This window comes from Passer montanus, unplaced genomic scaffold (assembly GCF_014805655.1).
Source record: "Passer montanus isolate IOZ18808 unplaced genomic scaffold, ASM1480565v1 scaffold29, whole genome shotgun sequence".
NCBI classification, from domain to species: Eukaryota; Metazoa; Chordata; class Aves; order Passeriformes; family Passeridae; genus Passer; species Passer montanus.
Window position 1 is genome coordinate 10,714,528 of NW_024367596.1, and position 21,452 is coordinate 10,735,979.

Sequence of the window (21,452 nt, forward strand, 5' to 3'; positions counted from 1 at the left end):
GAACGTGTCCAAGGGCTCCGGGCCGGCTCCACGGGCTCCGGGCGCCTCGGGGCCCCGGGCACTGCCGCCGGCAGGGCGGCTCCGGCCAGGAGAGGGAGCCGTGGCCCCGCGCACCCCGCTCGCACCCCGCCTCCCCGGCCCGACCCGGCAGCTGCGGAGGGCCGGAGCTGAGGGCCGGAGCTGTGCCTGTGCCTGTGCCTGTGCCTGCGCCTGCCCCAGCCCCTGCCCCTGCCCCGGCCGCGCTGCCCGCCGTGACCGCGGCGGGACCGCCCCGAGCGCCTGCGGAGCGCGGCCGCGGGGACAGGGGCGGAGCGGAGCCCGGGGGCGCGGATCGGGCACCACGGCGAGGAGGCAGAAGAGGAGGCAGAAGAGGAGGAAGAGGAGAAGGAGGAAGAGGAGAGCGCGGCGCGCCGGGCACAGCTGCGCGCTCCCCGCGTCCCCAGGTGAGCCGCGCTGCCTGGGGGTGCGCGGGGGACGCCCGTGTTCCTGTAGGCGTGGGCGTGGGCAGGGACAAGGGACGGGGGAGCCTGTCCCGCCCCGCCCCGGCCGTGAACTTCCCCGCACGCGAAGGGAAAGTTTGTGCCGGAGGAGGCGGGCTGCAGCCGCGGCGGGGGGAGCCGGGCGGCGGCGAGCAGCCGGCAGCGGCCCCCGCTCCTCGGCTGGCACGGGCGGATCGCGAGGGAAGAGGAGGAAAGAGGAGGAAGCGCTCGGCAGAGCCCGGGGAGCAGCGCCCGGCGGCCACGAAGGAGGAGGACAGGTGGGCACGGTGGGAGCGAGCCTGGGGGAGCCGGGGATGGGGACCGGGGGTGGGCGATGGTGCCGGGGACCCTCGGGGGACCCTCGGGGAACCCTGGGTGTGCAGGGACCCAGCCGATATCAGCAATTTGTCCCCGCCGCTCCTGCAGCCGCGCTGGCGATGCCCCCGCTCCCCGACATGCGGAGGGATTTGCTTTAATTCGCTCCCGTGGGGGCCGTGGAGATCTGGGTATTCCTGGCTGGAGCGCTGCACGCGCTGGGAAATGCAACTTTAATTTTCATCCGGATTGCAAATTCTTGAGCCTCCGATACCTGCTCTCTGCTGTCAAACGGGTCTCTGAATGGGAGTGGGGAGAGGAAGGGGTCAGGCTTAAGCCGTAGCAGGGAAATAAAGTGGAAGAGACGTGTCCAAGAAATCAGACTGGAAGCGATTAGATGCTGGCAGCAAGATGGCCTTTGCTGTGTTTGTTGGGGGCAGCTGCCCCCTTATGTGAAGCAGGTACTTTTTTGGTTTTTTATTTTTTGGTGTGTGGGGGGGGTGTATCTGGAGGGAAACCGGATGGTTTCCTAAAAAAGAAGGGGGAAAAGGAAACCATCAGGGCTTCAGTACTTCGGGTGTCCCTTTTCTGTGCCAATGTCGCTTTCCCTGTTACAGTGGCAGTACTTGTTCCTCACTCTGGGCTGGTTTCTTGCAGTGTGCCTGTACAGTGCTTGGCACAACAGAATCCTGATCTTGGGGCCTTAGGATGTCACAGCAAACTGGATTATAAATGCCCTCTCACATGCACACTCTCTCTTTTCATCCTGACCTCTGCTTTGTGAATAGCTGGTTATAGTGCTTGGATAAAATCCTGGTTGGCTTTACAGATCTTTCTTTTCTTATAAAATGATGGATTTTGTTCCATGCATTCAGTTTTTTGTCCTAGGAAAGGCTTTTCATTTCTGGATTTGTGAGATTGCAGCAAGCTCCTTGTATTATAAAAACACTTATCTCCTTCGTAATTAAAAAGTATTCTTTTCTTGACACTCCATTTTTAACTGTGCCCCTCTAGGGCAAGCAGAAGTGTCACCCAACATATGCTTCCATACCTAGAAGGATTGTGAGGTGTTAGTTATTAACTGTACTGTGGAGAGTCCATATCTCATAACTTAGAGGGTCATTTATAACAGGTTGCTTTTGGCAGCTCTGGAAGATTTACTTGCTGTCTTGTATTCCTTGCAGGAAAGGCATCCCTTGTATTCATGGAGAGCATCACTCCAGCCCACAGGCTCTCGGGTGGGCAGGCTTGGTGCTGGAAAGGCTCCTGCTTTCTGTCTCCATTGCCTGCCTGTGGTGAGCAGGAGAGGGCAAGCAGAGAGGATTAAACTCTGAAACCCAGATATTGTTCCCTGGAAGTAGGCACGGTGTTGTTGCTGGGATCACCTTGTCTGGAGGGGCAGCTAAGGATGGAGCATAATGGGGGACATGGAGAGTCAGCCTGAGAGGACTTGGGCTGGTGGAAGCCTGCAGGGCACTGCAGTGACTGGGAAATGTTAACCTGGGAAGGTGGGAGCTGCCGCATGGAGCTGGAGGAAGGGGCTGTGGGGTGAGAGGTTGTGTTTCTAACTCCTCTGCCGTCCTCTGTGCAAGGCAGAGGGCAGGGCTGCATCCACACAGCCCTGGGATTGCTTTCCATGTCTCTGCTTCTAGCTTGAGTTCAAAGTGTCTGCGTTTGATATGATGCTTGCTGATGTCTGTCCGTGCCTCCCCAGAGTCCAGAAGGTCCCCTGATCCCTCCGTGGTGTGGAAGGAAAGGCTGTGTATGAACATTCTGGGCTCTCCCTTTCCAGACTCCCTTGGTCTGTGCAGGTATCCTGCATTTGAGCAGGAGCAGTGGGGATGAGTACTGCCCTGCTCTGGGCTCCAGCATCCTCATCCCCAGGTAGCACTACACAAAACCACCTGGCACCACGAAGCACACAAAGATAAGAGAGACTTAAGAGGGTAGTGGGAGTGGTGTAGCAGCCTGGATACTTGGAGGTGTGGGAAATGCCTCCCTGCTGGCCTCAGAGCTGTAATTTTAAGCTCTAAAATAAGCATTCAGGAAGAATGAGGCAGAAAGATTTTGTCCTAGCCTTATTCCTTCAAGACCTGCATGAACCAGATGCCAGCTCTAGGGAGGAAGAATTATATTCCTTCAGAATAAGAGTCCAAAATTTGAGTTTTTATTCCTTCTTCTCACTTCTGTTTGGATTTCTCTGTTGGTTATTTTGGCAGGCACATGATTCATATTTCTTTCCCTGTGTGTCCTGGGTCCCCTCTCTTGTCAAGTGTCCTCCCATTTCAGCAAGACTCTGACTTGCAAAAACTTGCCACAAAGCCCTTGTGACTGGTGGTGTGGGAGAAGAGGTGCCCCAGCCTGGCTCTCAGAGTGCAGGTTGGATTAGCCAGGTGGACACTTGGGAAGATTGTATCAGCATGTGAATGCATTCATGTCTTTTTTTTTTTTCCTTATCATACAGTAATGGGGAGTGCTTTGGGAATAAAAATAGAAATAGTGAAAAGCCTATATAAGCTGAAATCTGTGAACAGCGCCACGTTATCTGGGAACTAAAACACGTTCTACAGTGCAGCTCTGCTCTCCTCCTTCCTCCCCTGTCTTTCTCTTGACACAGCTCATGGATTTCAGTGCCCCATGGGCAGAGCCTGTGTCCTCTGTGCTGCTGCAGCCTGACTGGTGGCAGCTCTGTACCTGGAGGTGAGCTGGAGCATCTCTGGCTGGGCAGAGTGGGACAGCTGCAAAGGCAGAAGGAGGCAGAGCTGGCTCAGGTGTGCCACGCTTGGGCTGACCCTTCTCCACACCCTGCAGGAGGCTCGGGGGCTGTGGCAGGAGGGGCTCTGCCATCCACGGTTTGGAGCTGCTTTGTTCTGCTCCACCATCAGCAAAACCTGCAGCTGAGATTCCCGGCTAAGCTGGAACAAAGCAGCTTCTTCTTTTGGGAGGTATTTTAGGATTTCTCCCCCTGCCACAGCGGTGCTTTTGCCAGGCAGAGGGCTAATCTGACATTTCTCAGCCACGGTGCTGGTCTGTGTGAGGCTTTTGCACGTGCCTGAGCCAGATGAGCTCAGAGAGAGGGCAGAAAGGGAACTGATTTGGGGAAATTGCTTCCATGGTGCCTGCCCTTTAGGGAATTTTGCTCTTGGCCACTGTGTTTACTGTGTTCAGCCTCAGAAGTCCCAATAAGACACATGCACAGAACATGATATTTGTAATTTTGGAGTCTGATTTTACAGAAAATAAAATACAGGAAAATGAGTGTACAAGTGTGTCTATTTTGTTACAGGGTTCTCTAAAAATAGTTACTTGTAAAACAGTATTTTCACTACAAATGAAGAATCGTGTCTTTAGTCAGTCCTTTGTTAACCTAACAACTCTCAGTTTCATCAAATGGGAATATATCCCCAGGAATTCCTCTGACAAAGGTTTCCCCTGAGTCTGGATGATTATCCAATTACAATTTAAAGAAAATTACAGCAAGGATAATTGGCTAAAGATAGAAGTATCTGAGAGTGCTAGGGAAAGAGAAGGAGAGAGTGAGAAAGTGAGAGCTCCACTTTCTCATATGAGTAAATGAGAATTATTTCAGTCCTTAACTTTTGCAGTGAGTGGATTCAAGGTCCCTGGTGTTTGGATCTCCCTCCTCTTCTCTCCCTCCTTCTACTCTGTCTTCTTATGTGTTGACTTGATATTTAGATGAAAAAGTTACATTGATTCTTAGGGAATCTTTTTACATCTACATGTGTTAACAAAAAGAGACTGTTAACTTAAACGCTCTATTTGCAGCAGAGAATAAGACATTTCCATGAGTCCTGGGCTCAGCCGGGGAAGTGGTGGGTGGCTCCTTCTCCTGGGAACACTGGGAAGGTGCCAGAGAGCCATTAGCTCGGAAATCCCACTCAGAGCGGGGCCATCAGGAGCTGCCAGCCCTGCCTGGGTGCCCACAGAAGGAGATCCACTGCCACCCCTGCCTGGCAGGAGCCCCGCGTGCCCCAGCGCTGCGCCCATCCCTGTGCCCATCCCTGTGCCCATCCCTGAGCTGCCCTGGCAGAGTGTCCTGGTGGTTCTGAAGCATTTGAGGCTGCCTTCAAGCCCACTCGCTCTATTTCATTGCTGACAGCTTGTTTGGGCAAGGCTGGGCAAGCGTGGGAGCTCCGAGGTGCAGCCTGGCAGTGCCAGGGCAGAGCATGGATTCGGGTCCCCATGCAGCTCCCTGGACAGCTTTGCTGTGCTTGCAGCTGAAACACGAAGATACAACATGAATCATTCTCTTATACAAATACTTAAGGAGCCTCTTCAGCTTTACTAAGCCGAGGTGTTATCAGAATTAGAAGAAGGCTTAAAAAAATAGTAAAGAAAAAAGAGTGGGTTTTAATACCTCTCTATTTATCTGGGAAAGCTGCTGGGTTTGCTTGTTTGTTTGTTTGTTTTCCCCACAGTTTTCTTTAATCCCTTGCATTACTGAAATAAAAGTGTAGTGGAGTGTCTTGCCTCTCTTAGGCCTGATGCTGTTTATTTAGAGGGATGTGAGATTTTTCCAGTGTTCTGAGGAAGATTCTTAGGTATTTGATCAATTTGTGTGTAAAGGCTTGCAAGACTGTGACTTAAATGTTTATCCTTAGTGCTGACAGGATGTTGTGGAGTTGTTTAACTGTATATTTGTAACAATTATGATGCTTGGCAAGAAAGACGTGTTTTCTTCTCAGAGGGAATTTTTGTTGGTTTTCTTTTTTTTTGGCCTTTTTCTGCCTGTGAGTTGTGGTTATAGTGCCTTTCTTTATCATTTTACTTTTTGTTTTAGATGTAAATAAAGAGCTAATTACAGTTAATCTCAGTGCAAAGGAATGAGGTTTTAAAGCGTGAAAAATAACACCCATCTGTTGGATTTGCAGTAACATTTTGGGGTTTGCCTTCTACTTGGAAGGATGCCAAAACTTATCTTGCTCAATTTAAAGTTTTCTTTGCACTATTTAAACTGGATTTTTAATAATTTATAAAAACAAACAGAAATGGAAATAGCTTTTCAAATTATGTTTGGTCATGTTCTTTATGTGATGGTTGCTAAAATGTGAGCAGCTCTAACTGAAATGAGTTCAAATCCCACCACCAAATTCTATAGGAACAGGTTGAAAACCTTCTGGAAAAGCATCCATTTTTCATAGTAGTGTATTGCATTTCTCTGTTCCCTGCCTGCTGGGGCTCCATGTGCCCAACTAACCAGCCCCAAAATTACTTGTTGCAAGGGATCTGTTCCTTAAGTAGCTACTATTTGAGATAGGCTCAGAACCCCTGTTTTTTGTGGTGGGTATGTGTTACTTTTAGCCCCATCAGCTCCACTGACAGTTGAGCACTGGGAATTAATCCATACTTTGCACTCATATGTTATCTTTCATCTCAGCATCTCTAAGCACTTTAGAGATATTAAGATGCACTGCTGGGGTGTGAGATGGGGAGAGGCTGTTCTAAATGTGGCTGGGGAAACAGAGGCACAGATTTCAAAAGCCTCTACTAATGCACTCAGTTCAGGGGCCAGCCATTTATAAGTTCTCTAATGCCTGATTATCAGGGAGGCACTACAATTTTTCATGCACTGCCTTTGGTGATTGATGCCTATATACAGATTTCATGTTTATTAGCCAGAAACTCATATTTCTGCCCTAAACTAGAGACTGTTTTAAAATCTTCAACCTTAGAGACTTACAGGAGGCCAATAAATGCAAGTGTAAGGATTCCAAATTCCTAGTTATTTTTTTCTCAGGTTAGTCCTGTTGCAAAAAGTAAAACCTCACCTCCCTCCCACCATAGTAACATCAAGAGCCCCACCTACATGAATTTATTAGCAATCTGTTGAGTCAAAGCTCTGAGATGTGTAAAAAAAATACTTAATTTGTCAGTAAGAGGAATGCAAATTCACTCTAATACAAATAATTGGATTTGTTTTGTTGAGAAATAGCCCCTCTTCCTTCAAGCACAGATCTCTCCCAGCCCTTGTTTTTAAGAAGGAATCTGGGTAGTGGGAGGAGGATGTTGCTGCCCAGCTGGCAGGCTCTGGAGGTCTTGAGGGCACCCAGCCTCTCTGAATGAACACAGATGTGCTGCTGAATCCCAAAATGTGTTGCTCTAGCAAATTGTGCTGGTTGCATTTGAGCTGATGCGTTGCGGTGACTGACAGAACTCAGACTCCGCTGGAATAACATCCCTATGGACTGGGATGGGATTTCCCCTGTGTCCATTCTCTTGAAAAATAGCCCCAGTGCATTTACCTTTCTCCTCCTTGTCCTCTCTCACAGTGCTGTGTGGAATTTTGGGAGCCTGGTTAACTCTGTCTCCTTGGGAGGTTTCACACACACAGACTCCTGACCCATGGAGAGACAGAAACGCTTTTCTGCAGGCTCACTGTGTCCTCTTGTCCTGTGTCTCCCTACAGGGGAGCTGTACCTTGCATTTCAGCCCCGTTCAATAGTCCAGGAGGGTAATGTTTCCCCCTTAGAATTTTTTTTTGCCCCCTTGTCTGTCAGGTGCAGTGACTCTGTAGTTGCTGACATGAAGTGTCAAAGAGCAGGAGGGAAACTCAACCCACCTGTGTTGGTTTTTGCATGGCCTGGTTTTTGGTGGTGATAGGAGGGCCACAGAGGTGGCTTCTGTGGGAAGCTTCTGGAGGCTTCCACCATGTCTGGCAGAGCTGGTCCCTGGGGGCTCTGGAGATGGACATGCTGCTGGCCAAGGCTGGGCCAGTTGGAGACGTGGGTGGCACCTCTGGGATAACGTATTGGGGAGCAGGATCAACACAAAGTGGGGCAGGTGCAGTTTTTCTTCCAGTCAGAGAAGAGGAGGGGGTGTTGACATGTGAGGGAAACAACATGGAGACACCACGGCCAGTGCTGAAGGAGGGGAGGAGGTGCTGCAGGTGCCGGAGCCGTGAATGCTCTGCAGGCCCTGGTGAGACCATGGTGGAGCAGCTGAGGCCCTGCAGCCCCTGGGGATCCATGGGGATGCAGAGATCCACGCACAGCCCATGGAGATCCATGGGGGATACAGAGATCCACCCACAGCCTGTGGGATCCATGAGGGTGCAGAGATCCACCCCCAGCCCATGAAGATCCATGGGGGATACAGAGATCCACCCACAGCCCATGGGGAGGTGCCCATGGCAGAGCAGGTGGATGCCTGGAGGAGGCTGTGATCCAATGCAGACCCAGTGGAGAGAGGGGCCCTGCTCCCAGGCTGGAGCAGCCTGTCCTTGGAGGATGGCACCCCATGGAAGAGTGACCCATGGCACAGCAGTTTTGGGAGGGCTGTCTGCCCGTGGGAGGGACTCACACTGCAGTAGGGGTGGTAGGGCTGCTGCTCATGAGAGTGGACTCACACTGGAGAAGTTCATGGAGAACTGCCTCCCGTGGGAGGGACCCCATGGGCTCACAGGGGAAGGGATCCTCTCCCAGACCAGTGGAAGAAAATCTCAGTGACAAACAGACCCAAAACCTCCCATGCCCTGTCTCCCTGTGCTGTTGGTGGGAAGGAAGGAGGGGTTGGGGGGAGAAAAGTGTTTTAAGGGCTTTCTTTTGCTTCTCATTATCCTCTTCTGGCTCTGCTAGTAATAAATTCACTTTGTACCTCTAAGCTGAGCCTGTTTTGCCCTTGGTGTGTTTTTTTCCTGGTCCTTATCTAAACTCATGAACCCTTCATTAATTTCTTCTCTCCTCTGCCCAGCTGTGGCACGGGAGGGGAGGGTGAGTGAGCAGCTTTTGTGGGAGTCTGGCACTGGGCCAGAGTCAAACCATGACACCAACTTCCCAAAGATCCTCAGTGATTACTTCCTCTCAATGCAAAGATGGGAGCCAGCCCAGGGCTGGGGTCAGCACAGATTTGAGAATATGAAGGCATCTGCTTCCTGGCATTGAAGGTGCCATTTCAGGTGAACATTTCAGAGACTTACCAGATTTTTGGCCCTTTGCAGCAGGGCTTTTAGTGCATAGCAGTATTTTCTTGTGTCTCTGCACCTCGTAGCCTTTGGAAATGTCAGCAGCGCATGTATTGCCTTTTGTTTGTCATTCAGCTGGAGAAATGAATTCATTGCCCTTGTGAGATCAATCATATTCTCCCCAAATAATTAATATTGATGACAGTCACAGCATACTGCTGCCTGCAGCTCCATCTCAGCTTTCCCACTGGGTAGGTGCTGTGGGTCACAGAGCAGACTTTCTCACAGGAGGCTCCTGGACTTCAAATTTCAGGGTGCTGTTCTTTGAAGGTTGAATTTCAAGATGCACTGATGGGACCAGGGCAGGCAGAGCCTGAGCAAGTTCCCTGTGATGGTGCAACCAAATATTTGCAGAGGGAGATGTTAGAGACATGGGGAGCAAAAGGAATTCACATCACAGCGGGGAAAGGATTGTCTCACTCTTCTCCTTTTTTCTGTACACAGCTTTTCCTAGTCCCCTTTGCAGAATGCAGCTCTACACTGTGCTGGCCAGAAAGGGACAGGTATGCAAAAGAAAGCTGCTCTGATAGTCACCAGGAGGACCAGGTGGGTGGGCTGGGAATGTGGAGGGCTGGAACGACCTCCAGAGAACTGCTTTTAAGTGAGGTGCTGTCTTGGGGAATGCTAGTAGCTCCTGGGCTATTTTTATATTGCTTTAAATTGATTGATGTATAAAGCACACTTGGAGTAGCCTGTCTGAGCTGCAGGACAGGGATTGAAGCATCTTGATGTCTTATTCTTGTTTGCTTTTACTTGTAAGGTTAAATGGGATTAAATTAACATGATTAATATAAGTACCAGGTGTGGAAATGCTGTGTGGCCGAAACTTGAAAAACTCATCTGACTTGCTTTTACCCTTGAATATGCTGCTTATCCCAGGATACCCAGGGTCACTTGAGGAAATCATTCTCTTATGCCTCAGGAAGAGCTGGGCTTCCCACTGGCAGCAGCATGGGCAAACCTGGTAATAGTGCTGGAGACATTGCAGCTCCTGAGGCACCACAGGAAAGCAGATTCTTGGGAAGGGAAGTGAAAGACAGTGCTGTGCTCTGGAGCATGGTGGTGCTTGGAGGATTTTTGCCTGTTGTGTCCCTCTCTGGAGGAATGAGAAGGGAAGGATGTTGTCTGGATATGGAGCATCCTGGGAATCTGGTGCTCGAGCACTTAGTGCTGTGAGGGGAGGAGATGAAGTGAAGGAGCAGGTATGTAGCTGCCAGCAAGGGCTTGAACTTAAGAAAAGAAACTCTTGGAGTGTTTTTGACACTGAGAGGCTGTTGCTGAGCAGGGCTGGTGCAGCCCCTGATGTGACAGGGGAGATGGGAGCGGGGCTGCAGGGCACTGGTTGGACCAGGCTGGGCTTGCAAGGAGACACCTCCTGGGAAAGCTGCTCTGGGGTTTGAGAGTCCTGGGCCTGTCCTGGAAAATGCATTAAGCCCATCTAAAAACCTGCTCAAATCTGCATTGTATTATCTGGATTTAGACACCTGTGCTGAGCTAGCCTGGGGCTGCTGCTGTGCAATGTGATGCACAGTGTGGATGTGCTGCTGTGTCCACTGGGGCAGTGGAACAACCTCCTAGGGAGGGTAGTGGAGCTGCTTACATTGTAAAACCATTAAAAAGGTCAGGAGGCACAATGTATAAATTAAATGCATGTTGTCAGATGTCTCCAAGTGTTTCATGGCAGTTAATTGGAGCTTTTCCAGTGAGGGAGGATCTCACCTTGGATTCCTTAAGTCTTCTCAGGTCTTTGGGCCACACGGATTGCAGATTTCCTTTTTTTTCTGTGCAAAGATTGGTTTCTCAGTTAATTTTGTGGTAGCACAATACGTGTGTGTTTCTCAGAACTCTCCCTTCACTATAACATAGCTGTCCAAAATAGAAAGCATTGTGTCTGGCTTCATGGAAGATCTCGGCTCTCTTTGAAGCACGGTTGGAAACTTTTCATTCCCTGGCTATTCACACATAAAAAATAGACTATCTTAGCTGGATACCTTTTGCTCGAGCACAGAAGTGCTCTTGTAGCTTAGTGTTTGAGCTGCTCAGTGGCCAGCGTGGATCCATTTGTAATCCATACTGTTTGATTTTATAGCTGTGCCTCTACTTGCCCCTCTCCAGCCCACTCCACAGATCTCCAGGCAACAGTCCCAGCTGCTTATTTGACTTGTCTAGGTGAGCATATTTTGCAGAGGTGACAGAGAGCTCATTTATGAGCAATGTATGATGTATGAAACGTAGTGTGCTCTGCCCACTAAATTGGTGGCAGAGTATGATCAGGGGCACCCTGGACTCCAGCAGAGCAGTGTGCAGGATCTGTAGCATTTCTGCTTTTCCAGGTCCTGAGAGGACCCCAGGGGAAGTGCAAAGGGAAGCAGGGGATTACAAATTTCTTCAGGAACATTTTCAAGCCCTCCCTCCACTTCTCTCCACATGCCTAGATTGCGCTTCTTTCTTTTGTGAGGGTGAAAAAAACCTTCTTCCTCTGAATTCTCATTGTTAGCGTTAAATCTGCTGAGCCAAAAGGATGCCAGGAGATGGTATGTAAGTGCCAATAGCAAATCACAAATTCCCTGCCTGGAAATCTCACCTCCATGTCCCAAACATTGGCACTGGCAAATCTTGCACTACCAAGGAAGCTCCCAGGAATGACTCACTGTGGATGAAAGTCTCCACACTTTTTCCTGAGCCTCTGAGCTTGAGGGGAGGCTGCTGCCAGCTCTGCCCTTGGGAGCTCTTGGTGCTCCTGGAAAGGCAGCCTTACTTCAGCAATTTGTGCTGCTCTGTTGAAGGAGAAATAGCTTGGGATCACCTCCCACGGTGACTCTGGAGCATCACACTGCTGAGCTCGTTCATCCCCATGTTGGGGATTTTGTAAAATGTCATTATTAAAAAGCCAGCAGGCTGCAGCCCTTGGCCTGGCTGTGCAGGCAGGAAGCCAGGGAGGGGCCGTGGTGGGTGTCAGGCAAATGGAGCCACCTTGGATGCTTGGTGTCATGTCCTTGGCTGGCAGTGAGCTGGCTGAGCCACTGGTTAAGAAGACTATTTCTAGATTTTCTTGTTGTGTCTTTGTTTTTGGTTTGGTATTTTTGTCCTTCAGGGTAGTCAGTAGCTCTGGCTGTAAAGCTGTGTGGCAGTGCCCAGGTCTGACCAAGCAAGGCAGAAAATCCTTTGTGCTGGTGACAGGAGACACCTCTCACCAGGGCAACTTTCCATCTGACTCCCACTAGTTTAATTCTTGTTCCCCTCTGCAAAAGCAGGTGTATAATATTTGATTCTTGCTGGTGAAAAGCTTTCAGGCTGCTCAAATTTCAGCATTTCCTGTGGTTCTGATGACATAAATTACTTTTGTAATAGAAATATTTCAGAACAAATTCCTTTCAGCCTGCTCTGATGTCAGGCATGCGATGGCCTGGTGAGTGCAGCTGCCCTGGCCCAGGTGGGACTCCAGCTCTGATTTTGCAGGTCCCTGCCTGGGATGTGTCACCAGTAGATGCAGTGACTGGGTCACACCTATGGCTCCTGTGATATCCCTGATTGCAGGGCAGGCTTCAGCTCTGCTTGATCCCTGCTGAAATGTGCCTGGCTGTTTGGGAGCTGCTGCCAGGACAGATTGGGCCCCCTGCCCTGAGGAGAGATGTGGATGTTTTTTGCAAGGCCAGCGCTGGGCCCTCTGGTCACTGTGCCTGTGTTTGGAGTGATGAGTGTGGCGTAGCATGCACGAGAGCAGGGCAAGTGCTGTGAGCTGCTTTTGGTGCTCATCATCAAACTGCTGCTGCATCCCTCCCCGCTCTCTTCCTGGGGTGGAAATTGTCATGAATGTGGTTATTCCTCCTGGGCAGTGAAGGCTGCACTTCCAAAAGCCATGGCCTGTCTTTCTGCCTAGGTGTCACATTGTGTTCCTCTGGAGGGCTGTCCCTGGCACTGACCAGCTCTGTGCAGGAGGGCAGGACAGAGTGGCACCATGGACACCACAGCCAAGGGCAGTGCCAGGCAGTGCCCACATGGCCCCACAGGGTCAGAGAGACACTGTGCAAGCCCTGGCTAAGTGGCACCAAGACGGTTTATGCTACAGTAATTCCTCCTTTTGTCTGACTTACTCCGGCACATACTGAAAAGCAAAAGTGTTTCCTGGGGGGCTGAAGGGCCTTTTCCCTTTTCCATTAGTGGTTTTGCTGTTACTTTTCTGCAGCTGCTTTTTCAGGCTGCCCTTTGTCTGCCTTTTGGATTCTTTGAATTTACTTGAACTGTACATCTATTTTTCCCCATAAGAAACCCAGCAAACTTGTCGAGCCGCCTTCTGCAGTGCTCTGTGTGATGATGCAGGGACCCAGGGTTTGTGGGCACGCAGAGAGCTGAGCCCCTTTCCTGAGCCCCTTTCCTGAGCACCTGCTCTGCTCTGCAGTCCATCAATCAACCTTCATCTCCAAGTCCATGTGCACAGAACCAAAGCGTTTCCTAAGCTAGCCCACTCTGAATTTTGCCAGCCTTCCTGTGTCTGTATCCCATTTTTTGGGGCTCTCAAATGCTTTTGAGTTGGGACAGAATTACAGAAAGAAAATACTATGCAAAACGTGCTTGGGCTGAAATTATTTATTTCCTCTTTCAAAAACTGCTTTATTTTACACTCCCTTTCAGTCAGAGCACTTAGTGGCAAGGTTCTGAAGGGCACTTTTGTTCTGCAGGCCGTAGTGTGACTTCTCCATAAAAAGCAAAAAACCTATCAGCTCTCCCTAGAGGCCTCTGGTTAGGAGGGACAAAGGCATTTTTCCTGGACAATGCAGCATTGTTCTGTAGAATTGGTACAGTGTCTTTGAGAATAGGTGTGCAGTAGTTACTTTGAGTGCAGTTCTCTTCATTAATTACTTGACATCTGTCTTTGGTTTTATAATTGCTGGTAAAGTGCGTGGGCTTTGCAGAGTCCATGCTGCTAAAGGCAGGAGGGAATGATGCCTTGCTGAGGTCTCTTTGGCAAGGGTGTTTTATTAAAGGGTGTTTTATATAAAAATACTCATGTTTTTTTCTGACAGAAATGCCACGTGTGACCAGTATGAAATGAAAAAAATTAGATTTTCCACCCCCTTTGATGTTAAGAGCATGAGACACTTCCATGATTGTACTTCCCCCCACCCCTCTTTTCTTTGCTCCTCAGTAGACAGAAGGTGAAAGTTTGAAGAAAAAAGTGCTCCGGAAGGAAAAGGGAACAATTTCTGATTTGAAACAAAGTGAACATTTCAAGTTAAGTTCCTTAAAAAAAATTCTAGCAAGGGCTGTGATGGATCATTTTCCCTAACCGCTCTATGAATTATTATTAAAATGTTAATTTATGGAGACATTAAGAGCACCTCAGAGTATATTGGTCTCGTGAGAAGTTCCTGGAGTGCTGAGGAAGTATCAGAGCTCTCCAGCTGCCTTCTGGCTGCTCTGATTGCCTGCTTTTTAGCTGCAGTGTGATTTCTGAGCTGGCGAGCTCTCCCGCTCACTGATTTTCTTCTCATTTTGTTTTTATTTGCACTGGGTGGATGCAGTTGGGAGAAGCCTTCTGCTGCAGCCTGGGTTTGCACTCCCTGGCCTCTGGCTGCTTTGGTTGCAGCCACAGAAGCTGGTGTTTGGTGCAGTTCTACAGAATTGCACAAGAAGTTCATCAGACACCACTGAAATTGCGTCACAGGCAGGAAAAATGGCAACATGCTTTGTCCTGTCACGAAACACAGAAGCTGGGAAAGGTTGAGAAAACTCTTCTGTTCCTGGCAAGACCAGGGTGGGTTGTAGCCCTGTGGTGTCAGGTTCTTTAGGGCATTGCAAAACCCACCCCTCTCTAAGGGATGCAATGCTCTTCTCCTGTGTCACCACAGGACTGCTGTGGGCAGAGCTTTTTATCTGGGGGGGTGTCACAGGTTTGGGGCTGCTGGGGTTTTGGAGTATTTTTGAGTCATCGTGTCCCACAGGAATGGAGCTGGGCTGGCAAACCCTGGCATGGTCAGGGCGTCCAGGAAGGTGTGATGCCTCCCCTTGACCAGCCCTTGACTCTGTGCATGTCCCTTCCATGGTCTATTGCATTTTGTGTAGAGTGGGGGCAGCCAGGGCTGTGGTCAGCTGTGTCCCTTCTCTGTAATGGAGAAATTGCTATAATCTGACAGGCTCTGTGTCTGTCTCAACTGATAAGATCTCTGGAAAGCCTGGAATGAACCAGAAGTAAATCACTCTGTGTGTAAGGCTTCTGATTTTATGGCTGGGCAGAGCAAGAAAAAAAGGAGTTTCCTACTAGTAGACAGAGCATGGGAATCTTGGATACCTTGCTCATGGGAACGGAGACCTGGTGGCTCTGTGAGACAGTTGAAAGGAGCGTGTTCCCGTGAGCACAGCTAATGGATGTAAATATTAGCTCACTGCAGAGTTCGTGTACCACCGAGTCAAATGTAGTAGTTTATTTTGGCCTCAGGCCACGCAAATGGCCTTGCTCAATGCAAGGGAAACTCATCCAAAGTCTGTAGTTGTTCCTGCTTGCTTCAGGGCTGAATTCAGTCTGATTTGTGCAAAATGCAGGAGAGAGTCGCTTGAAAATAAGGGTGAGTTAGGACACGCTGTGCATTTAGCTAATGACAAATGGAGAGGGAACCATGAGGGATCTTGATTATGGGAATGATTCCCTGCCACTCTTTACACCTCCTCTCTTTAAGCATCTCAATTACCAAAAGTTCCTTCATTTCCACCAGAAGTGCAGCACGTTGGATCTCTCTGTCCATTTATCTGATGGCATAAAAATGTTTTATCTTTCTTCAGCATTTCCAAGGGGTGGGAGTACTTAATATTGTTTCTTCCCTATGGAGTCTTAAGTAACGTTGGAAGCTGGTTGTAGGTGGCAATAGAGAGGGATTTGATAAGCAGCTGGCATTTCAGTTTGGAGGAAGGTGGTAGAGGATGATCAGCCCTCTCAGCTGGACCCCAGGGAAAAAAAGCCCTCATTTTTTCCTTGCTTCTTGACCATTTTTGAAAGCCTGATGGCTTCAGAGGCAGTGTGCAGCCCTTTCCATGGACTGTGCAGGGAAGAACAGGCATGCTTCAGATTTCCTTTGTCTCTTTGAGATGAGCCCAGCAGAGGGAAGGCATCGCACAAAGGCTTTTCAGATGTAAGCCCTGAAAAGGAAGGATTCAATATCCGCTGCTGGGTTTTGAGTAGTGCTGTTCACGTGTCGCATTCTTGTTAATCTCTGCAATCTGTGCAATCATAGGTGTTCTCTGCTTATGCTCAAAGCCCTTCTGTGTACTGCATATTTTCTGGACAGGTTTTTGAGGGATATGTTTAAGGGAGCTCTGTGGCTTCTCCCCCCTCACTTTTAACACACCCTGATGGAGCAGGTTTCTCTGTCATCTCATGAGCACATTCCTGACAGTATCACCATGCTCATTACTGCATCTGCCTGGCAGAGCTGAAATGCTTTGATGAAGTTCAGCCTTTTAACCATCTCTTCTCCCTTTGTGATCTGACAGCACACAGGAATATCAAATGTGACCTTAACCCCTTTAATGAGAGCATCTAGTAGATGTCAGTTTTCATGACTACCAGCTTATAAATTGCATCCTGAAAAACCTAGAAACAGAGGGGTATTTAATTCCAGTGAGTGAGCAGCTCTGAGAGCCGAATGCCAGATACTGGAGTGGGCAGCCAGTGAAACTCTGGCAGTGTACATTTATCTCAAATTACAGGAAATTGTGTTCTGTAGTGGAAATGGAGAAGTTTGGGATTGTTTTTTGCTTATCACTTCTGCTTACAAAGTATAAACCTTTGTTTAGATCCTTTCTGAAAAGTGTACAAACCTGGCGTTTGTTTACTCCTGTGATTTCCAAGGAGGGTTTGACTAGGAGGAGCTGATGTCTTGCCTCCACTGCCTGCAGGAGCCAGTGGAAGCAGGATCTGGCAGCTGGCCCCTTTGCAGGTCCCTGGCAGCACCCCTTGGGACTGCTGCCAGTTGGGACTGCTCTGGTGTGGCTGTCCTGTCAGAGTGTGGCACAAGCACTCAGTACAGATGTGCCACAGCCACTGTGAGCGCTCTCTGCACTTGTTCTTAGAGATGACCAGAAGGAGGTCTTGGCAAAGGACCTTCTTTTGGGAGTCAGAGCTTGGGATGTTTGTAGCCTGCAAACATCCATTTGACTCCTTGTGCTCCCTGATGTAGACCATTCTGGTGACTTAAGTCAATGAGCTGGGCTGTCCTTTTCAGAGCCATCACCTCCCAGGCTTGGCAAGCTGCCCGCAGGCGGAGTGATGCTGCCGTGCAGGTGCTGTCCTTAAGGAATCTTAATGAAACAAAACAGGGATGTGCCAGAATTAAAGGACCACTGGGTGAACGGAGGAATAAACACATAGAGTTAAAAAATGGCCTGCAGTGGTAAAACAGTGTCAAGTAACCAGGTCTGTGTGCTTTGTCTCCCAGGATGAAGATGGTCAGTGTCCTGCTGGTTTCACTCTGGCTGTCCATGGTCACCCTTGGCAGAGCCTCAGGTAAGGACATAGCATGTGATGGACCTGCTCTCTTACTCTGCAGAGGAGAAAACTGTCTGCAGTGAGTTTGGAGCCTTTGCAATATTTCTGGATTAAATAGTTGTGTATAAAATACTTTAGTAAATGCATGAAGACAGTGTTGGTTCTGGTGGGCTGTTGTACAGTGCTCTGTGTAGAGACGACCAGGGTGGTGTGAAGAGGTGCATGAGCAAATAGAAGCAGCACCTCGACCTAGGTGTGCTTTGCAAACTCCAGCTGTCCCCTTTGTCATTATTATCATTAGTCATTATTATAATTTGTCATTAGTATCATTATTGCCCTTCTGTGAGGGGTGAATCCAGGGCTGGCCTATGGAGCTGCCTTGTCACTGAGCTGCAGGAAGGACCCAGGCTTGAACCTGAACTCTGCTATCCCTGCTTGGATCTGGAGGGAACTGAGATTCAGCTCTCCAATTCTGACTCATGCCTTAGCAATGCAAGGGGAGAGGGGAACTTCTAGAGTAAGAGAAGCTCTGATACCCGTCTCACTGAGTCACTTTCCTGACAGGAAATATGTTGTCATGCTCGCAGCTCCTCTGGCACTCGTTCAGCCCAGCTCTTGTGAAGAGGCAGATTGTGCATGTCTCGGCTCCGGACTTCCTATTTGGGGGTGGAAGGAGACAGCATGATTTGCAGGAGGCAAGTGGAAAGGGGGAGGGAGGAAAGAACAGGAGCTGGTTTTATGGGGGGAAATGTTCAGAAATAAGGGCTGTACAGGGGTTTGATGAGTCGCCCTCATGAACTCTTGTCCCTCTGCAATGCTGGCAAGCAAGCAGATACAATATACCCCGAGCAGATGAACAGCTCTTCTGTCATTCTCTCTTGGACCACACTGAATTACTGTGGGCCAGATTCACAACGTGCACTTCAGCAAGGTTCATCTCAGTGCAGCGTTCATTGCAGAGGCTGAAGCCTGAGAGGTTTTTTCCCTTGGGCTGCCCAAGGGCTGCAGGCACTCACAGTAGGCTGTGATCTTTAGTGGGGGATGTCCCATCCTGGCTGACAAGGGCTGGGTGGAAGTGGTGAGCAAAGGGGAAACAGCAAAGGATAAAGAATACACGGCCTAGGTCTCCTCCACTAAGCCCTAGGCAGTGGGAGTGTGTGGGGAAGGAGGGAACCAGAAGCATGGATCTCAGCTGCTTGCTGGGAAAATCCCTGCTTTGCTTGTGCTTCTGGACGAGCTGTTCTGCTCTCCACCAACGCAACATCCTCCTCCTGCTGAGGCAGCATTACAACACCCCACGTGCAGTCATCTTGGGATTTTGCAGAAATGAGAGGTAGGTGCAATTGAATCAGGATTGCCCAGGAAATGTTAGAGCAGCTCTAAAAGCTAACACAGTTGGCTGGGAAGAAGCTGATTTCAGAAATGAGCACCCTGGCATTTTAGTCACACAGGCTCGTGCCAATTGATCTGGCAGAACCAGAACCCTCCATGCATTTCTGCAGGGCATTTAGTACTTTGTAAACATGTCTCCTTTAGCAGAGATTTGCTGTACAGGGTGGCCAGGACCCTTGTAGAGTGCTGCAAGAATGTAAGTCAAGTCTCAATACATGAGACACGTGATCAGTTAAAATACACTTCTCCTGCAAATCCACTGCAGTGTATACATTTAATTTCCTGCAGGTCTGTGGGTGTCAGACGTGCTCTTCAGTTCAGAGCTTCCTTTTTGTGCCATGGACTTCATAAACTGGTTTGGGCTGTCAGAATGTCCTTTGTTATTCATGATGGGCTTGGATGGCTGTTTGTGCTTGGATGGAGGGGCAGCCGTCTGTGCAGCCCTCTGTTTCTCTGCAGGGTTTCCTGGGATTGGCACCAAAAGGAGACTGGAGCTCGTTTCACCCTTGCAAAGTCATAAATACATAGCAGTATGATAGAGTGGCCTTGTTCTGGAAATGTTACAGCATTTGGGCTTGCTTTTCCTTCTTGGAGCAGGGATGTAGGTGGGGGGAGCAGAGCTGAGCTTATCTGGAGTGGATGCAGAAGGGCTGTGTACTGCAGCTGCCCTGGTGGTCATCTAACATCAAGCAGGGCCATGGAGATGGGTAGCTCTCACTGGGGAACCTGGTTCCTGGGATATTTAACGTATGTGACTTGGTACGGATTTGTCATTTTAGCTGAGTTTTTTTCTGTGCTTTGACTATTAAGTCATGTACTGCTGTATTGTTGGGACCAGCTTTCTCTCCAGCCCAGGATGGACTGAGGAAGGCTGGAGGCAGGGCCAGGAGTCATCTTGTGGTTTGCTCCCACTTTTCCTGCCTCTGCCATCCTTCCCAGTGGAGCAATCTGGTCAGCAATAATGACCAGGGACTGCCTAAGCCGGGGCTACCAGCTCTGCTGATTCCCAAGTTCTGTGATCTTACAGAGGAGGTGAGGAACCAACACTTGCTAAGTTTCAGCTCTAAAATGCCAGCATTGCTCTGGTTGCAAGTGGCCTTTCCATCCAGTTAAGCCACTATGGCTGTCAGTCTCTCTGGCAGTGTGTCAGAAAGCTTTAGCATCATGTTTCACCCTGCTTCCTATTGGAGAGACAAACCCACAAACTTTATTTCCCCCCCAGATTTTGCCTGCAGCACTGTGGCTCTAAACATCTGTTCTCTGGGCTCTGCTGTTTCTGCTGCGTATGGAGGCTGGTGCTGAAACAAAATCAGTTGCTGAAAGGGAGGTGCAAGCTGAACGAGGGAAGAAATATCTGAGTAGTGTAGAGTAATAGATGTAGAGCCTGAGACTGAATTGGTGCCTGAGTCTTCTGTTGGCTCACGCTGAACGCGTGGGCAAATCTTTTCTGGGTCTTGAGAATATCCATGACCTGCAGTGCATGGAGTGCACGAGTGCATCACTCATGACCTTTGGGTCAGTGTTTACAGTGGTACTTGATGTCTTCTGCTTTCCTTGCCTAGCTAAGCCATCCTTCAGATGGAACTCATGTTGCAGGATGCTTAATTAACCCAGATGTTCTGATAGCCAGGGAAGGATAACAAAAGTTGATGGACCCGCGTCTGGTTGTACAATAGTTTCTTTGGCACTACTGAAGTCATATAAATATATAAATATACACTGGCTCAAAAGAGATGAAAAACCAGATGGACAAAGAACATAACAGCCACTATGAATAGAGAATAATGTTATCTTCCAGTTTCTGAACAAATCTGGCCAATGTTAGATACCTGCTTATAAAGAAGATGTGGCTGTAATTGTGCTTCTTCTTCTATTTTTTCCTCTCTGTTAACCAGGCTGCTCTCTCACCCTCCAAGAGCTTTTGTAGCGTGAGGGCTGAAGAGATGACCGTGGTTGGGAGTACTGTCTTAGGGAATTGCAAAAGCAGAAGAATATTGCTGCCAGGAGAGGAGGAGCAGCCTCCTGCTGATTATCTAATGGACCCGTGTAGTGTGAGCAGGTACCTGCTGTGCATAAATAGCCCTTTGGTGGGGGAGTCATCATGTGTGCATGGGAAATGCCTCTGTAGCTCCCTTGGGGGCTATCAGGCAGCCTGTGTGGTAGGATGAGCCCAGGACTGGGCCAGAATGATACCCCAGCATGGCAGGTAGTGGCTGGAAGGCAGCCAGGAGTTTCTCTCCTGGGAGCTTTATTTCAGGCTTTGCTGTTATTTGCTGGATTGTGAACATGTCTATTTACACTCCCCCATATCAGAGGCTTTCAGCTACTTTGGTTTTGTCTGCTCTGAAGCTGGTTCCAAAGTGCTAGATATCATCAATGTTTCTGGGTTCAGGTGGTGGCTGGAGCAGTGGAGTTCTGGCTGCAGTGACAAAGAAACAGAGGTCTAACTCCAGAGGTCAGAGCCACTGCCTGCACTGTCTCTCCCCAGTGCTGAACTGTACTGTGGATCTTATGCTTAGCAGAAAGGCAGAACAGTTACTTTTGGCCAGGGGAAATTTGCAGATTAATAAATTACTGTCTGTAAAAGACTTTGAAGATGGAAAGCCCTGTGCAGCTCCTCAGGATTATTACTGTATGGCTCTTACTCTGCTGATGGTTTCCAGTCACCTTATTTTCCTTATGATTTGTGACAGCCCCAGAAGCTGAGAAGCTTATTTTAGTGTGTAAAGTCAAAAGAAAAACAGATTAAACTGCATTATTGTTTTCTAAAGAGACTAAATCCCTCCCCCACCATCATCTCCTGGGA

The 21,452-nt window shown here is 49.1% G+C and overlaps 1 protein-coding gene across 6 annotated transcripts in view; it reads left to right on the forward strand.

Moving 5' to 3' along the window:
* Window positions 1-236: 236 nt before the first annotated feature.
* LOC120504323 (interleukin 1 receptor accessory protein) overlaps window positions 237-21,452 on the forward strand; it is a 49,245-nt gene continuing 28,029 nt past the window's right edge. For 2 of the 6 annotated variants that reach the window (XM_039713726.1, XM_039713732.1), the window contains exons 1-2: window positions 237-757; window positions 17,205-17,272. In XM_039713726.1, coding sequence (XP_039569660.1) covers window positions 17,206-17,272 — 67 coding nt within the window. In that variant the 5' untranslated portion in view covers window positions 237-757; window position 17,205. Of the gene's footprint in view, window positions 758-17,204; window positions 17,273-17,818; window positions 17,950-21,452 lie in introns of all 6 variants that reach the window. The other 4 variants (XM_039713728.1, XM_039713729.1, XM_039713730.1 and 1 more) reach the window with 4 other exon arrangements.